We start from the raw sequence: 18328 nt of genomic DNA on the forward strand, positions 1-18328 counted from the left end.
AACAAGGATAAAAAGCCCTGTAAAAAAGCATTTAGGAAGTCTTTATAAATGGAATGTTTGGGTGTTTACTCCTACATATGCTGCAATTGCAAGAGGTTGCATGAGGAGGTAGCATCTTAGCCTTTCGTGCTGAGAAGTCTAGGCTGAGTTTGACCTGATACTGAGTAGCAGTTGATTTCAAACTCCTGCAGACATTAACATCTTGCCAGATATTTGAACTCAGCTTTTGCATATAAAGTGCATCTGAAAAGTGAGGTATATTGATGAAGCTGCATAGTGAACTTCATATAATGCCTGGTTTGGTTTTATTCCTGATGGTTGCCGCTTCTCTTACCTTCATGATCATCTGTTATTGCACGATTCATTTAAAAAAAAATAGAGAGATACGCTTAATATGCAATGGCAAACAACATAAACCCCTTAGTTTTTACATAAGCAAAAAATACTTACTATAGAGCTACTAAAACAGGTAAATAAAAGACCAGCTGTGAAACTCCAAATGAGTGTGGCGGAAGCCAAGAATCTGTATTTTTAGAGCAGTTTTGAGTTTAGGTAACAAATTTGTTTCATATGTGTTTATTTTCAATGTAAGGCATATTTTGGCAACACGTAATAAAATATATTTCATTACCGCAGTCAAAACTCTCTAGGGGCCTAGTTTTGGTATGTTCGTCACTGCAGAACTGGCATGACTGATTGATAAAATGAGGAAGTGGTCAAATACACATACCTCTTACAAATCATAAAGAATTTTGTGAATACCCTGTTGGTAAACGGGCTCACAAACTCATACTCAGCACGCAGTACAGCCACTTCTAGATTTTTAATGTTAATAATATATTATTGTATATATAAAAATCATGTCAAAGAGGATTGTCAATACAGTATCTTTGATATATCAAAAATATTTTTAAACTGTTTCTTTTGTATATTTAACACAAACTATGAAAACAGACAAGTCAGTTTCATACTGATATAAAATACTGAGAACCGAGGTTGCAAGCGATGCAGAATACATTTATAATTATAATACAGATAAATTCTTATCACAAAATAATTAATGCAGGTACTGACATATTTCTCCTTCTTGCTCATATGTAAAATAAAATAGGATTAAGTTCTTGGGACTCGCAATATTGAAAACTGCTACAGAGTCTAAGCACCTCCAAGTAAATTATACCTATACCGTACTTCTCCAGACACTTCAGTCAGGTTGGTCTGCTCTCTTTTCTGTGAAAAGGCCTTGAAACCCTGATGATGTTGAGAGTGCTTGTCTTACCGAGTCTTTAAAACATCCCTTGTTTAAGTTAACTGGACCTTTATGGGATCCAGGATGTTTAAACCAGGACACGTGGAATGCAGACAAAGCCTTTTCAGCTTTCCATAGATTAAGAAGCTGAGAATGAAATGCTATTTGTTCCAGCCCCTTTACTTTGACAGTGTAATGGAGGATTAATTTTTGTGTTAAGTTCTATCACGTCTTTGACAAAATCATCGTTTCCTATGAAGTCTCCACCAATGATGTTAATACATTCTTTCTTTGGTCCTGGGTACTGCTGCTTTATCCAAATTTTCAAGCATGGAAGACTCTGGAGTGTCATTTTCTTCAATGATCCAAACGGGTGTACAAGAATATACCTTAAATTTTCGGTAAGGTTAATCCCCGCTACAAAGAATTTTTCTGAAACAAAAATCAGAAGGTGATGCATTAAATGTTCCTTTGAGAACAGAAACTGCTCAGCATTGCATTAACTCCAGATCTCTGGGAATTGTTAAAATAGTAACTTGACAATCTTTCTGTATTGTTTCATATCCCTAGGACTGTTTCAGTGGACTGTCTCCCCTTGTTGCAGTTGCATGCTGTAGTAAATAATTACTGAACCAAGCTCAGTTATTGAACTGTTCCAGTTTAGCTAAATTTATCTAAATTACTCATTGCAGACTAAAGGTACTCCACTAACTAGTCCTCCTTTGTGAATTATGTTAGTTTCTGTAAAGGTTGCTTCCAAATGCTTAGCCTTCCCCCGTGACGGATGGGGGAACACAGGGTGCACCTACACGAGCGTTTGCCTTTGGCTGGGGTGTGTGCTTTCGAAGCGGTTCTCCCCTTCATCATCCCGTGTGTGCACATCACAGATCTGCGTCAGAGGTTATGAACTGAATTTCTTGCAGCTTAGACTACGCCAGCGTGCTTGTGCTTTGATGTAGTTACAGCCATACACGTACCATTCTTGTAGGGGTTTCTTTTTACAACAAGGATAGCATAATCATAGAATGGTTTGGGTTGGAAGGGACCTTTAAAGGTCATTTAGTCCAACCCCCCTGCAATGAGCAGGGACATCTTTAACTAGATCAGGCTGCTCAGAGCCCCGTCCAACCTGACCTTGAAAGTTCCCAGGGATGGGGCACCTACCACCTCTCTGGGCAACCGGTTCCAGTGTCTCACCACCCTCATTGTAAAAAATTTCTTCCTTATATCTAGTCTGAATCTACCTCCTTTTAGTTTAAAGCCATTACCCCTTGTCCTATTATGACAGGTCCCACTAAAACGTCAGTCCCCATCTTTCTTATAAGCTCCCTTTAAGTACTAAAAAACCGCAATAAGGTCTCCCCAGAGCCTTCTCATGCATTTCCCTTGTCATCAGTGCTGTTTAAAGCAGCAAGTACTGGATTGAGGAAGCAGTCTGCTAGCTGTGAGCAGGACACCAGCTAGCTCTTCTGTGCAGAGGACTTCTTTTCCATGGGGTCACGCAAGTGAAGCAGCTGCCGCAATTTATATAGTCTATGCATGTACAGACACTGATGCATTTATTTGCAGCACCAAAGATGAACTTTGTGCTCGCCCATGGGTGGGCAGACCACTCACCAACACGGGCGCATCTTGTGCACAAAGTGGTTCTATCCCCTAATGCCGCAAACACCCAACTTCCTATTTGTTTTGCATTGCTGGACCTGCCCCTTGTTTCCTCCGAGCGACTCCCTGTGCCTACCTGGACGGCCCATCCGCTTCATGTGCTCTAAATACTGGATAAGAGCGCGTGTGGTAGTTTTGTTCCCCCACCAGTACGGGATCGCGGGCCACAGCTCACAGTGCGCCTCCACTTCCACGTCCTCTTCGTACGAGACTATCACCTGATGACCACGCTGCCACATGGTCCGCAGTGTCGGCACCACCTAAGAGAAAGCGTGCCCAGGTTGAAGTCAACAACACAGCAGTGTTCCCAAAATTCAAATACTGACGTGTGACATCACCCTGGTAGAGAGGCACAGATTTGGCTCAAATAAAGCTTTCCAGCATACAGCCCAGTAGGTCCTTGGCTGGGTTACAAGCTGCAGGAGCAATAGGAGCCTGGGAACTTCAGCAGATTCCTCCTTTTCCTCAAACAATTCAACTATGGTGAAGTACATAACTCAAGGTCTTAACGCCTGTGTAACGAGAAACCATCCCCGTGCTGGCCCTTGTGCACATATCGCTGCTGAACATTCATTGGGAGAGGAAGACACAGCCCGTTTGGGGAAAGGAGGGGGGGGATGGGGCAAAGCCCTTGCACTCAGCTGTAGGAATACGGACACAGAGAAGCAGGAATAATTTTTGGCAAATGATCCAAATTCATCGCTGTGGCCACCAAAGAAAACTGAACTGCTTAAGACTTGGTAAGACTAAACGTGAGTCTTCAAGAGATATGTTAATTCTGATTTCTCTAAGTGGAAAGTTTCTGAAAATGGGATGCTCCAGACATTTTGAAATGAAAGAGGGGAAGACGAGTCAGACACCTCCTCAGACAGAGAGACCAGCTGAAACAGGTCTGTTACATTTAAGTGTTTCAATACCAAATGACACTTTCCAATACTCAAATGTTACCATCGGACAGAATTGAGGCCCTCTGACTAGTTTTATTTGCAAAACCAATGTATTTAATAGGTATTGGTTTTTTAAGAATGTTGTGGTTAAAAGCTGTGTCTGTTGCATGTGAAAAGGAAATGGTGGCTTTTTGATGTTCCAATTAACTTATTAATTAAAATAAAAGCCAAAGGCAGTTGAAAATGTTTTATGTAAATCTTTGAAGAGAGCCAAGGGGTGAATGAACATGGGAATCCCTCTTCCTTCATCTAAGAAAGAGAGAGTGCGAGCCCCAATTAGGTCAGAAAATACTGCAAAATTAAGACACAAACCACTCAAACTACAAAAATCTGTGGTTGACAGAAGCCTTTGCTTTACTCCAGCTGCCTTTCTAAAGCTGGAACCTTTTAAAAAAAAAAGTGTGGGATAAGAGCCAAAAAAAAAAAGCTATCAGAAATGTGTACATGAGCACAGGTGCCTATTTTGCAAACAAAGCAGAAATGAAACTGTCGATGTCTAACAAGGGATTTTTAAACCCTAGTAATCCAGATCAAAGGAAGACACCTTGAATAGTTAAGCAATTAAAATTTTAAATGCAATGTAATGTTGTCACGCTGTGGCCTGTGCCAGTACTACATACAGACCTCTACTTAGCAGTTGCCTCATAAATACTTTGACACTTACTTTTGTACAATGACAGAGTTGCAGTCTTGAAGACAGCAGGTACCGGATTATTTTAGAGTAAGTGAGCAAGCACTTGGTTATTTGATGTTAAATCTGAATCTGCGATCCTGAAAAACTCCACAGCTACCTCAGCTGCAATGGTATCACTTGCAAAAATGGTGAGATCCAGTGTGCTGCTCACAGACCCCATAGAAATAAAGTCTTCCTGCTTGAGGGAAGTACTTGCTGTCTCTTTTCTCCAGTGCCCTTCCTCCCTCCCCGTGGACACAACTCAGAAACATTCTTCTTTCTTCAGTCAGGTGATCTCAAACCATTTGTTCATCACCTTCGTTCAACAAACTATCAGCAGCAGCTTTCCCCTTTTGCAATTAATAACTTACTTTCTTCTTAAGAGCTGGCCACGTGTCTGAAAGCAAATTTGACCATCTTCCCCAGTACTGCTCTGCTCACTCACAACTTACGCACTCAGGTTATTTGGGGAAACAATAAAACAGTGTCGCTCAGATCTTCAGTTATTCAGCTGAGGCCTGAATATTCAGAATCCCCTCGTTTTGCTGAGAATTGTTCTATTTTAACTCTGGTGTACAAAATGCTTTGAAATGGTAATACTCATCTGATACACCAGCTTCAAAGGCTGAATTCAAATCGCAAACAGGGTCATCATTATCCCGTACCCCTCACATCTCCAGAGAAAACCCTCTGTTCCTGTGCATCTTTGAAATGTTAATTGTTTAAGCGCTAAAAGCTCTCACACCTTGTAAAAAAAAAAAAAGCGGAAGCTAAAAATCTTAACTTCTAAAATTTAGCAATCAAATAATTTCTGATTCTTTAAATTAAGGCTTTTCTGGAGGTTTGTGTGACTGAAAGTATATTAGGCCGGTAGGAAGGTCAGCTCCAGCTCACAGCCAGGAAAGAAAGTCAATGCCACCAGAAATGCATTGAGGGTAGAGGTGCTATTAAGAAGGACCTCCACAGGCTGGAGGGAGACATGGGCTGACAGAAACCTCAAGAAGCTCAACAAAGGCACAGTCCTTCACTTGGATGGACTATCCCTATGCACCAGGACAGACTGGGGGCAGGTGGGTAGAGAGGTGCTTTGCAGAAAAGGACCTGGAGTTCCTAGTGGACATCAAGCTGAACACGAGCCAGCAGTATGCCCATGTGGCAAAGGTCAACTGCACCTGTTTAGTCTGTATTAGTAAAGGCACAGACAGCAGGTCAAGAGAAGTAGTTCTTCCATTCAACACTTGTTGGAAGAAGTAGTTCTTCCATTCCACACTTGTGAGACTGCATTTCCAGTACCGTCTCCAGCTGGGTGTTCCGCAGCACAGAAAAAAAAAAAAAAAAAAAAAAAGATTGACATGCTGGAGTGAGTCCAGCAGCATGCAACCAGACCGCGCGGAGGCTGGAGCATGACATGCAAGGACAGGCTGGGAGACCTGGGTCTGTTCAGCATGGAGAGGAGTATGGACAGGTCTTACTGCTGCCTACAAATACCTAATGGGCAGATGCAGAGAAGACTCCTCAGAGATGCATCGCAAAAGGATGAAAGTCAGCAGACACAAGTTACAGCAAGAGGAATTCTAGTTAGATAGACAGAAGGAAAACACATCTACTGTGAGAGTGGTCAAACGCTGGACCAAGCTGCCTAGAAAGATGGTGGAATCTCCAGCCTTGGAGATATTCAAGGATGGACCAGACACAGCCCAACACAACTTTGAAGTTGGTCCTGCTTTGCATGGTGGGGTCGGACCAGATGACTTCCAGAGGTCACTTCCAACCTAAATTATTATAAATAGCATAAAAATTCATTTATAATTACTGCTGTGAAAAGGCAGAAAATGGATTCTTTAAATTCTATAAATATAGTATGAACTATATTTATAACACACACCTATCCCTTTTTTTTTCTTTATTTTTCCTTTTTTTATTTTTTAAACAAAACTCAGACAGGTGTGTGTATGGCAGTTGTGTCCCTACTATCGTCCCACAACACAACAGACGTGGTAGTCAAATTCAACTCCCTTCTCCACACTGTGGGATGCAGGTTTGCTTGATCTCCTCAATTTTATTACGTAAAGACCTGTCTCTGATGCAGCAAATGTTACTTTTCGTAGGTTAAAAATACAGTGAAAGTAGACTATATCTAAAAATCTGGAATCAAAGATCTCACTGTAATATATCATTCTTACAGGAGGAAAAAAGGATCTCATACTTACATTTCTGGGACACAGTTTACACTGGAAAATCTCTTTTATACAGGCAATAAGATGACAATGAAGTTTCTTGGTTAATCCATCAAAATTCCTGCAGGCTAAGATAACAACTTCCTGAGGATGAGTTTCCAACCACCTCAACACTTCCCACAGAATATCCTACAAGAGAGAGTCACAGCAACTTAGAAAGTCATCTATGCTATGCAGGAGAAAGGGCAAAATTCCAACAGAGCATTGATGGTAGGGTAAAGTTGTAATCGCAGGAATGAAAATCAGTGTAGGTTTCTGGATGTTGGCCATCTGACAGCCCACAAGCTGTTCCAGAGAGATGTACCCCAGGGTGCATCTGCTTCCTGCAGGTGTGTGCTGGTTTGTTCTGGATGTGGACCTAGCACGCTACACTTAACAGCTTTGTATTTTGATAATATCCACGAATCGCCTGCCTAGAGGCCGGTTAGGAGTAAACCCATCTTCCCAAGCTTCTTTGAGGACAAACAATGTGTTAGGGGCAAACTCAAGAAGAGGGAAAAGCTCTGTGCTTGCTTAAACATGACAGGACCCGTTTTCCCTCATTTGTTATGGGCAACAACAACTTCTTGAAGATCACGTGTAATTAGCAGGGTAGTCAGGCACTACACCTAATGGTTTACGTGAGCATGCCAGTCACCATGGAATCCCAAGGCATGAAGCGTTCAGACTTAGGAGCATGAAACTGAAGTTTAGCCGGTTAGTCTACAAACGAAAAACTGCGTTAGCTGCCTGTGCCTGGTCCCAGCAAATGGGAAGAAGATGTAAACTAGTCCACAGTGACAGACCACATGCAAAGAGCAGCTCACGATAGTGTTTCTTCACAGTAGCTGACAGTGATTTGATCATTGCATCCAGACTTGAGTCCCTCTGTCTTTCAGTGAAATACTTTTTCCTCAAAAAAAATGTTTCTGTGATTTCATTAGGCTTTTAGTACCTTCTTCTCTTTAATAAATACTCTCCTTACTGGGGAAATGGGATTGCCCTGGGTAGCATCCTGGGACAACACAAGATAAACCCCAGAAACATCAGGCACTTGGTAGGGCATAGGCAGTGGAGAGCACGGCACAGCAACTCCTGTTTGAGGGTGAGGAATTGATTGATGCTCCAGTCTGACTTGCAGCTGCTGAGACTAACTTCCAGCCCTCCTGATTTTCTCTAGTTTGAAGTCCTCGTATTAGAAAAACAAATAATCTACTCGGAAAACCTTGGGCCAGCATTTTCAGATTACTATGGCTCTCAAATAAAAGAAACAGCACTGGTTCTATAGCTATCCCAAAGGTAAGGACAATACCTGTACAGTAACAGTTGTGTAAACCATATGCACAAAGTACAAATTCATAGATGGATCATTAGCCTTGTGGGCAATCCTGAAATCCAAATATCTCACTCCAGCCTCAAGTTGCTCCGTCACAGTTAGTACCTGAAAGGTGAAACAGAAGAAAAGGTCCTGAGAGCTTGGAAGAGATTTGTTTCTTTAGTTTAGAAAGCTGAAAAGGGTGTACGAAGTTAGCCCTATGATATTTTTCTCAGGGTTTTCATCTTTAAAATGGCACTATATAGCAGCAAGTCACAACTGTGAAGTATTTTACTCTCTGACAAGAGATTTCCCTGAGGCTTATATTGCAGGTACGGATTAGATTAGTTTCAGACCTCTGTCCTTGTCGTGTTGTGAAAGTTAAAGATCCATTAGCCTGTGCATAAAGACACAATTGCTCTTCACAAGACTTTTCATATGAACAAAAATTGCAGGATCAGCACCTTAGAAATGCTGTATTTATTTTATTAGATCAAAGACTTTATCATGGTTGTCTCTGCGGAGCTCACTCATCCCCAACAGAAGGAAAAACAAAAATAGAAAAAAGTACTGGCAATTGTTCTTTTTCAGGATAAAGTCTCTTTAAAAGTTTGAATTAACCTGCGGAAGTCCTACAAAACAGAGGTGCTCCTCTATTTCCACTTGCCTTGGACCTCTCCTACTGGATTTGAGGGCTGAATGGAACAGGTGATAAAGCTGAGTTTCTGGAGCAAAAAGTCCCAAATGATATGTCTCTTATCTATATCAAAGCTCTCTTTGCATAAGGAAATAGAATCAATTTAATTAAATACATTTAAATGCTAATTAGTCTCAGTTCAACCTGCTTGTACGGACAACACTTTTAGTTTGCAGAAAGAATACACCGCACTGATTCAAGTCAGAAAGGATTCACCAAAAGCTAAATCAATACCAGGTGTTGGGTCTCAATAACCACACTTGTCACTTCAATGCTGAGACAGAGCTTAGACACATGGCAGGATGCTCCCCCTGCCTAGCTTCAACCACCTAAATTCCTGTTCTTAGGACGGGAATTTAATCTCCCCAGGCTGTGCCTGAGCTGCAGGGCTGGGGAGCAGCCCAGCCCTGGGGTGCGGGTGGTGCGATGGCTCGGACCAGCAGCTCCTTCTGTGCCTGCTTGGGTTTCACCAGGCTGGAGCAGTTGAAGGAACGATCTGTGCCCAAGTCCCACCTTCGCTTGGAGCACATTGGAGATGGGAATGTATATGGCTCTAAGTCATATATAACCTTTATGGCCAGAAAGAGCACCAGATGAAATAGTTGCTCTGAACTGCCCTTTGGATGAATTAATTTCTTTCTGTTGACTGCATGACTAGACAAATTAGACTCCCTAATTAGTCACCCAGATTTGGATACTGAATTAGGCAGCGTGAACATTGCCCCCAAGGGCAAAGTTTAAGAGGAAGCCTTGAGAGCGAAGCTGCTGAGTGCTGCAATCTCACATCAGACATCCAGGGCACGACTGGAAGTTCCACACCTGATGTCAGCCACTGTGCAGGAGAAATTTGGGCCTCTAGACTAACAGCCATAACAGCCAGGCAGCACCTCCTAGGCACCGGGCCATCCATGAACCTGTGGGTCCTTCCACTGGTAGGGCTCCTTGATCTCTGCTCTGGATACCAACGGATGGAGTCACCTCCTCGCAAAGATAACTCGAGCGCCGCAGCGCTAAGGAGGGGCAGGATCGCAGGCGTGCCTCTTTCCCATCAGTGCCAGGCCACTTCCCCCTCAGCACGCTGGGTTTGGACCCGAAAATTACTATAACAATGCAAGGAGCTTGTTGATCACTAACAGGGTCAGCAACCCGCAAGTTAGGAGGTATCTAAATCTTTCATTGGCTTCAGTCCCAAAGCAAAAAGCAGCTCAACACAAGGCGCTGTGCCAAGCGAGGGCCTTTCCACATCAACTCACCACTGCCATTACCTACTCGATAGCTGGTAATGACTAAGGCTCCAGCTCGCCAGGGCTGCTCAAACACAACAAAAGAAGCCTAGGCATAATTATTGCTATTTATCAATAATTCAGTTTTAGTTCCCCAATAATGAACTACTCCTTCAATAAGAACAAAAGTGAAAAGACTTTTGGTACCTCTTTGATGCCAGGAAGGTCTTTTCTTTAGAAAAATCTTCAAAAGCTCTAGCTTAAATCATGATCCCCAATTTTGTCCTTAACATACATTTGTGAGGAAAAAAGAGATAACTACTAGATTAATATTTAGACATTTTAAAAAATTAAACCTTACTTGAGGGACCACACCTTCATTCTCTTAATCTTTATGGAAAAAAAATTCCCTTCAACAAGAGTTTTGTCTCTGCTGCTGCGTGAAATATTTACACAACGTAGATGGGGAAAACAACTGACATCTCACATAACAGTGATAGTAAAAATGACAAGCATTACCTTCTGAACAAAGTGCAAGAGAAAACCTCTTTCGATTACAGTAATATTAAATGTTATTTATAACAACAATAAACATGTGAAAAAGAAGATGAGTTTCTAGTAGCAAGCGGTCAGCTTTAAGCAACATCTTTGTCCATGTATCATCCCTGCCTCACCTACATGCTTTTTCCCCACAAAAGAAGATCTGCTATGTAAGGCATCTATCTCATACCCCAATGTGCTGGGTTTGGAGGGGATAGAGTTAATTTTCTTCACAGTATCTAGTATGGGGCTATGGTTTGTATTTGTGCTGGAAACAGTGTTGATAACACAGGGATGTTTTCCTTATGGCTGAGCAGTGCTCACACAGTCAAGACCTTTTCTGCTCCTCACCCCATGCCACCAGCGAGCAGGCTGGGGCTGCACAAGGAGTTGGGAGGGGACACAGCCAGGACAGCTGGCCCCAAGTGACCAACGGGATATTCCATACCATGCGACATCATGCTCAACAATAAAAAGCTGGGGGAAGAAGGAAGGGGGAAGGTTTGGAGTGGTGGTATTCATCTTCCCAAGTAACCATTACGTGTGATGGAGCCCTGCTTTCCTGGAGGTGGCTGAACAGCTGCCTGCCCGTGGGAAGCTGTGAATGAATCCCTCACTTTGCTTTGCTTGCATGCACGACTTTTGCTTTGCTTATTAAACTGTCTTTATCTCACCCCACGGGTTTTCTCCCTTTTAACTTTCTGATTCTCTCCCCCATCCCACTGTGGGGGACTGAGCGAGCGGCTGTGCAGTGCTTAGTTGCCAGTTGGGGTTAAACCACGACACCCAAGCACAGCAACCCATGAGAGCACAGATTTCTGGGCAGCAGGCTATCCTTTCATTGCACGTGGGAGAGTGTGACCACTCTCAGCGCTGCAGCGCCAGCTTCAACTTTGCCCAGGCGTGATGGGAACGCTACACAAGAGTTACCTGTGTTGTAGACCACTTCATGATAATGGGGTGCACAATGCAGGGCATGCATTTGTTTAAGAACTTCACCAGCTTGGATTCGTTGCCACTAACAGCAGAGGTTTTATCCAAGCAGTAGGTCATAGTGTCGTGACTCCCTGTAGAATACAAAAATAAATGTACAGAAAATGTCATTTCTTAACTACTCAAGCACCACAATACATGGCTACATTGTGTGCACACACCTGATACGTGACTCCATTTCCAAATCACACACCTATATTTGCTGACAGCCTATGTAGTTATGGCAAAAAACGTGGGCTCTTCTACAGAGGTTGCTCACCTGACATTAATAACCTTAGCATGAAATCGTCGTGAACAGAAGGTATACAGACTTTTCAATAAAGCCGTCCCCATCTAAACTACACATCATTGTTGTTTGCCTCAAACCACAATAAACTAGCATCTTCCACTGAAATAATTATCTTGATGAGAAAACCCACTTTTTTTCAGTGCATAAATAGCTGAAGGCTGAATTTGTCTAGAATTTATAGAGTTGTCCAAATGCAGGATTTCATACTCCAATCCCATCATCTCTGCACAGGAAAATATGACTCAAAGCAGAAATTCATCTTTTTACACCTTTACACTGCACCTACTTCTAACTTGGCACTTTAAGCATTTATGTCTTAAATATCTGGTAAAAATGCCCTCCTGAAATAAACACCCACATCCCTTACAAAAACAACATAAGAGGTGGGCGCTTGAAGGTTTCAGAGGCAAATCCAAGCCTAAGTTTACATGTGATAGAAGGACAAGATCCACCTTTCACGGACTTCAAAAATTACCTGACTCTTCCCAGCACAGGGAATTCCATAGGGGCAGGCTAAGCATCAGAGCCAAGTACAGCCAGCCCAAGTATTTACTTCTTTGAAGTCTTAATAAATCTGACACGTTTCTTGTATCACATTTAGGTGAATCTCTTGTTGCAATTCACAATTTTTTTCAGGACAGGCAACCAGTGATTTTGCTAGCTTTTTCTGTTCCACTATTTATTCTAATTTTATAAAGCATCAATAAGAAAAGCTAACAACTCAGTGAATTGACTTGCTGGCATCTTCACAGAGTATCTGCAAAGAATTTGCATCTCAATTTGTTTTTAAGTCTTTTGTCAAACAAATTGCTACCCGGTGCTAGGAACTGCCTCCTTGAATGGTCAGTCTTACTGGTGTCAATGGCAATATTTCTAGCAGCCAAGGAAAAGGATGGGATTGTATTTGAAATAAAGAAAATTCTTTGAAACTGTCAATAATAGTTTAACATCACACTCATATTTTTTTTCCTTTTAAAATCTGGTTTCTGTCTATTTTCCTGCTTTAAACACGGAAATCAAGCTCATTGGAAGATTGGTAATGGGGGCGTGCAATCAAAGTTTGTCTTCCAAGATGTAAGAGTCAAAGCATTAAACACCCATGGACCAAATCCAAGTCTGAGAGAAGTGGACAGGATTCCATCGATGGGTGTTGCATCCACTGATGCCAATCAGCAAATGCATAGTAACCTTTCATTTAGGAGTCTTCTTGTGATGTCAGTGAGTTAGGGTAACCAAAGGAAGATGGGTATATCCATGACACAACAAATGTGATGCAAAGATAGTGAGCTAGCACCAAACCAGGTAGCTTCAGAGCTTGAAGCAACGTCTCCCCAGCAGCACTGTGCAAACACAATGCTAATTACTGACACTTGCCTCTGTCTCCTCGTCGCACTCTCAGCATGCACTCTCTCACACTTCCTGCATGCCTTGTTCTCTTCTCTATCTGAGATAAGCTTCCACTTCCAAACTGGGCTTCCCCCAGTCACTGCTCCCTCTGAAAACCTGCCAGAGCTGTCTTGACCTGGTTGATCTTGATCTGGTTTTTTGTTCTGACCTGGGCTAGACCAGTTTCGTAGGTCAGCTGGACAGCCACCAAAATCTTCCAAGCTAATACCCTGCAACACTCTGTAAAAAGTCCTCCAATGTTTGCTGAAATGGGCTTGTCTTAACCTGTTCTTTTCTTCCTGCCTGTTCTCCATGCAGGCATGTTCACAAGAACAAAAAACATTCACAAGCATAACAAGGTCATCATTATGGGAAGAGAAAGAAAGTCAAAGGCACACATCAGCAGGTTCCCAGCTTTCTACAATGTCCAAAAAACACCACTCTGAAAACTTTTTAGAAACAACATAGTTCCTTTTCCACCAAAAAAAAAAAAACAACCACTGAGCATGCTACTGAATTTTTGAAGGATTTTTGCAAGAACAACAAAAAAGAAAGAAAAAAAAAAAGAGGAGAATATTACCTTTTTTCTTCTGTCATAAGATAGATACTTATTTTCTCTTCTTGATGGTTTAATAAGAAATGTAGAATTTTTTTGTAACCTCTCTCCTGGGATCCTCTAACATGACTTTATCCAAAACAGAAGTGCACTTGTTTTGAAGTTAACATCAATTTAAATTACATATCCAAAAAGTCACCATTAAATAAGTTTCTGGCTTTCGATTTTAATCGAAACTCCACACTCCATTAGTTCATGAGGGGCAGAAAAAAAACCCATGAACCACAGTTTCTGGGTCCTACCAGGGCCCACTATAGTGGGATTTTTCCCACTATCTCTAAGTATATGTCTTTACTAAAGTTAACCTACGATCCTGTAGCCTACACAAAACATTCATCTATGTGCTGTGCTGCTTTCCACCCAAATTACCTGTCGCATCTACAGGTGTGAAAGAAAACATGGGCTAGACTTTTCTTTGGTACCATTTTCACTGTGGAGGTAAAGGGTATCACCCAAGAGCTGACAGTCCTCCAGTGCCTCCCTACGTGCCAGTGAAAACAGGTTCTCCCTTGACTTCTTTGGACAGAAGGAGGAAAGAATAGGAAAAAAGCATATAAAATCATCTAGTCAAGGCAGCAGAGAGAAGCAATAATATGACCAAAGAAAGGCTAACGATACACAGGTCTGAATGAAGTACCAATGAGGACACCAGCTATAGCGCAGCTGTATTTACCCCTAATAGGATAAATTAAGTTTCTGCGAGCAGGGTAATGCAGAAAAGTCACACTCTACATTAATAAAAACCTATGTTAACTAAAAGTCTCCATCCTCCTTTTTTCAAACCTTCACAACCTCTTTTAAACAGTACAAAGAAAAAAAAAAAACAATCAGGCAAAATGTTATTTCTCTCCTTTTGGAAACATTTTGTTACGTAGGAAGTGGCAAGAACAAATTAGAAAAACCTCGCCATTGCCCAGATAAGCAAATGCTCAGATTTTTAACACTGACCTGACAACATGATGTACAGGGACTGCAAAAGAGTCCCTCTTCCTTTCCTTCCTCAATAATAATAAAAAAAAATAATCCTTTTTTCCCCCCTCCCCTTCAAGAAACCCCAAACATTATAGACTAAAAGTATTCGCATACGGGCACACATCACAACACAAACCCTGCCCCAAGCCCTTCTCCCACACACTGACCCAAATAATAAACACAGCCATCCTGAAATGGGACAAACAGGATGTTCCAATGCTTAAATGACACACTAGCAAAACAGCGGAGAACAAAAGTTAATCTTTACCTGGAAGGGCTAAGTTATAGAGGGGAATATCCCAGAGCTTCTCTGGTAATCGTGACATCCATTGACCATTTTCATGGCACACATGAATGGAGGTTTGCAAAGGGCCTTCCATTAGTGCCTGCTCTAGGACTTCATAGGGTGTTCTGGGAGGGAAAAAGAAAAGAAAAAGAATAAACCATTGCATATACTGTGGTTGAATTAATGCCATTGCACCTGTGCAGAATGGATTTATACATGCTATAAAATGTCAACCCTTCACTCAAGTAGTTGCCGCAAAATGTCAAGAGCTTCTCAGCCACAACATACACCTCTTTTTGATAACACCGTCTCCCAGCACAAGGCCAAGGGAGGGCTCCAGCTTCAGGCTTGTAAACTGACCAGCTTGAAAGAATAAATAGAGCCAAGATAAATATGCGCAGCTTTGTTGGTATGGAGAAATTACTATCTACATTGGCAGTTGCGACATCATGAGGAGTAACCTACCTCCAGCGTGAAACAACGTCTGTTCTCTGACCCTTTGCAGCCCCAGGAGCACGGCAGTGGGACTGATGGCAGGATCAGCACAGGGGCCACAGGGGCCAGGTCTGTGACCCTCAGGCCCCTGGTCTGTGACCCTCAGGCCCCTGGAGAACACCTACCTCAAAGCATCGATTCAGCTGTCACAACAATACGTCTATGAAAAGCCTTGACAGAGATGTCAGGACATTGGATTTTCAGATCAGATCATGCTGGCTCCTGGGGTTGAAGAGGCAAACTTCTGTCTTCCTTTTCCCTGTTTTGAGAAGATCTCTTGATGTCTGTTCTTATCACCCTTACCAAGCCCATGATCACAAGCACTTCAGTTTGGTCGGACCTTCCTGAAAACTACTCTGGAACCATTCTTCGTGGATACAAGCCTCTCTGTGATCTTCTGCAAAATTTGCAATGGTCATGCAGAAGTTCCAGTGAGTGAAACCTAGCTGAGAAACCATGGTCATCGCCAGGGTCTACTAGAATTATCCTGTTCATTTTTCATTTTATGTTCTCCAGGATGATGCAGAACATTAAGATGAGCTCTCCATGCCATTTTTTTTTTTTCCGAGGGTGTTCCTGAAGTTCAGGTGGTGTTTTTGAGGATGAAAGCCAGCCTTCCTTTTCACTGTTTTCAAGGCTTTAGCTATTCTTTCACAGCTATGCAGTGGGACCCTTTCTTTTTGATCATGGCACAGTGTTTACCTATATAAACAGTACACCTTTTTAAATCCTTTTTAAAAAAGCTGTCACTGTGAATGATTCCTTCTTGTCTGCTACAGCAGTGGCAGTCAGATATGTATTTGTGCAGGTTTTGTGCTCTGCCAATCTTCCTCACTGGTCCCTGGTCCCTTTTGCTGCATCTTGGCACATTCATTCTTGAGATTGCTTCTCTGCAAAGTCTTCTTTGGGTTGCTTTCGGGAGGTGGCTGGTTTTTCTGGATTTACAAGTAATCTGTGCTGTTTATATGAAGAAACTGTGGTTTCCTCAAACATGGTGCAATAGACCTTTTTTTTTTTTTTTTTTTTTTTTTTGGCAGTCCCATATGGTCATCTGAAAGGCAACTTTAGGAACCGCATTCTTAAGTTTTATGTCCATACCACATATAACAGATACAACCTGCTTTTTTATCTGCCAATGCACGCAGCATCACTTGTCCAGCCTGCCTTACTGTGCCTTTGGTGTGGCTGGCTTTGAACTGGTCCCTCGGAGTACAGCCACCCCAGTTAAGAAAGAATGGGACCATGTTGACTGAGGGGAATGCCCAGCCACCCCCGGCACAGTGACACAGGCTGCACGTGTCCGGTGCGTAACCTGGGGCTTTCCTCCTGGTGAAGAGCAGCTACCTCTGAGGTTATGCATACACACAAGGCCTTTGGGTATACAGGAAAGAAGTGGTTTAAACCCTCTCTTGCTCCTTTTGTCTCCTTATTTTAAAAAACAGATATTTGATGGGCAAAGTCGAGTGGAAAAACTCCCATAGATTTATTTAGGGAAAAAAAAAAGATGCAGATCTTTTTGTTCTGCATAAGCAACTGATCTCTATATGCCACATCTGGTGCTCTTATTCTTGGAAAGAAGTTCAGATCTCTGGCAGATCAACTCATCCATCCTCTAGCTCAGCAATTTAACATGCCGAGCTTCTGCCTCCTGCAGGCCCCTTGCTCAGACAACAGATGTGTGCAGCTAATCTTGCCCCTTTTCGCTGTGTCTCCTGCTTCCTCAGACCGCACACCACTGCTCACCCGGGGCTGCTCTGCTCTACCCTACGTACCACATAGCATCAGTGTGGACAGCGGCTGTAGATGCTTAAAACCACATTGCTATTTAATAGTTGCAAAAGTCTGGATAGTCTTTATCCTTCCCCAGCTCTGAAGCTGTACAGACTAGAAACTTAACTCTAAGCACTGTTTTTCCTTATTTCCTTGGGATCCATAGCTCCCTTTCCAGACCGTTTGGGGCTGCCTAATTCCTCTGTTCCCCAGAGCCAACCACAACCCCCCCGGAGCAGGCATGCAGCTCCCTGGTGAGCAGCAGGGACCTGTACGCCCCATCGGCCAGTGGCACCTCAGCCTGGCACAAGCTCCTTTGTACCCACAGCACTCCTGGGATGCGACCAAGGGTGCAGGTTTACCTGCTGCCACCCTTTTCTCCCACCATGTGCTCTCACCGCTTCGCTTGGGTTAACGTGGGCACAGTCCCACAGCTAACAGAAAAAAAAAGCCGGTTTTCTGCCATGCTAGTCCCTTACACCAGCTCAGCACCGGGTCAGGACAGCCCAGCGCTGGCCCACGCTAAGGGAATCCCTACAGAGGCAGCAAGCACCACCATTGGCTTTGCTGGGCTGTACAATGGACCCTCTGCGTTGGCCGGCCAAAACCCACAGGGCAACAGGTTCTCTGCCTAGCACAAGCCGCCATCAACTCCCCAGTCTCTATGGGACCAGGACACTTCACAAGGAGTGTCCTGCTGGGCCCAGGCAAAGCCAGCAGCCAGCAGAAACAGCAAGACCAAGTCATGCTGCAGTCCTGCAAACACAGACACGTGAGAGATTTGCATCTCATCCATCTCTTCTTCCCATCTCCTTCCACAGCACCCTGAGGCTTGGGACAGCAGCCACTGGTGGCAGAAGCAGCAGCACCACAGCCATCCGCTGACCAAGTCCCATACAGAAGTGACTGGATCAGATTTTTGGCCTGATCCCATGCACAACGCGTGCCCCAGATGCTCACACCGCCACCTCCCAGCTCAGCTGCTACCTTGTGCTT

The 18328-nt window shown here is 43.1% G+C and overlaps 1 protein-coding gene across 1 annotated transcript; it reads right to left on the reverse strand.

Moving 5' to 3' along the window:
• Positions 1 to 1388: 1388 nt before the first annotated feature.
• Positions 1389 to 15161, reverse strand: PLCXD1 (phosphatidylinositol specific phospholipase C X domain containing 1; the record flags this gene model as incomplete). Its single annotated transcript, XM_082492269.1, has 6 exons — positions 1389 to 1681; positions 2991 to 3174; positions 6745 to 6900; positions 8063 to 8191; positions 11456 to 11592; positions 15050 to 15161. The coding sequence occupies 6 exons, from the start codon at positions 15159 to 15161 to the stop codon at positions 1389 to 1391; spliced, it is 1011 nt and encodes a 336-aa protein (XP_082348395.1).
• Between the last annotated feature and the right edge of the window lie 3167 nt (positions 15162 to 18328).

The sequence above is a fragment of the Vanellus vanellus genome, assembly GCF_965231255.1.
Source record: "Vanellus vanellus genome assembly, chromosome: 1".
In the NCBI taxonomy this organism is placed as follows: Eukaryota; Metazoa; Chordata; class Aves; order Charadriiformes; family Charadriidae; genus Vanellus; species Vanellus vanellus.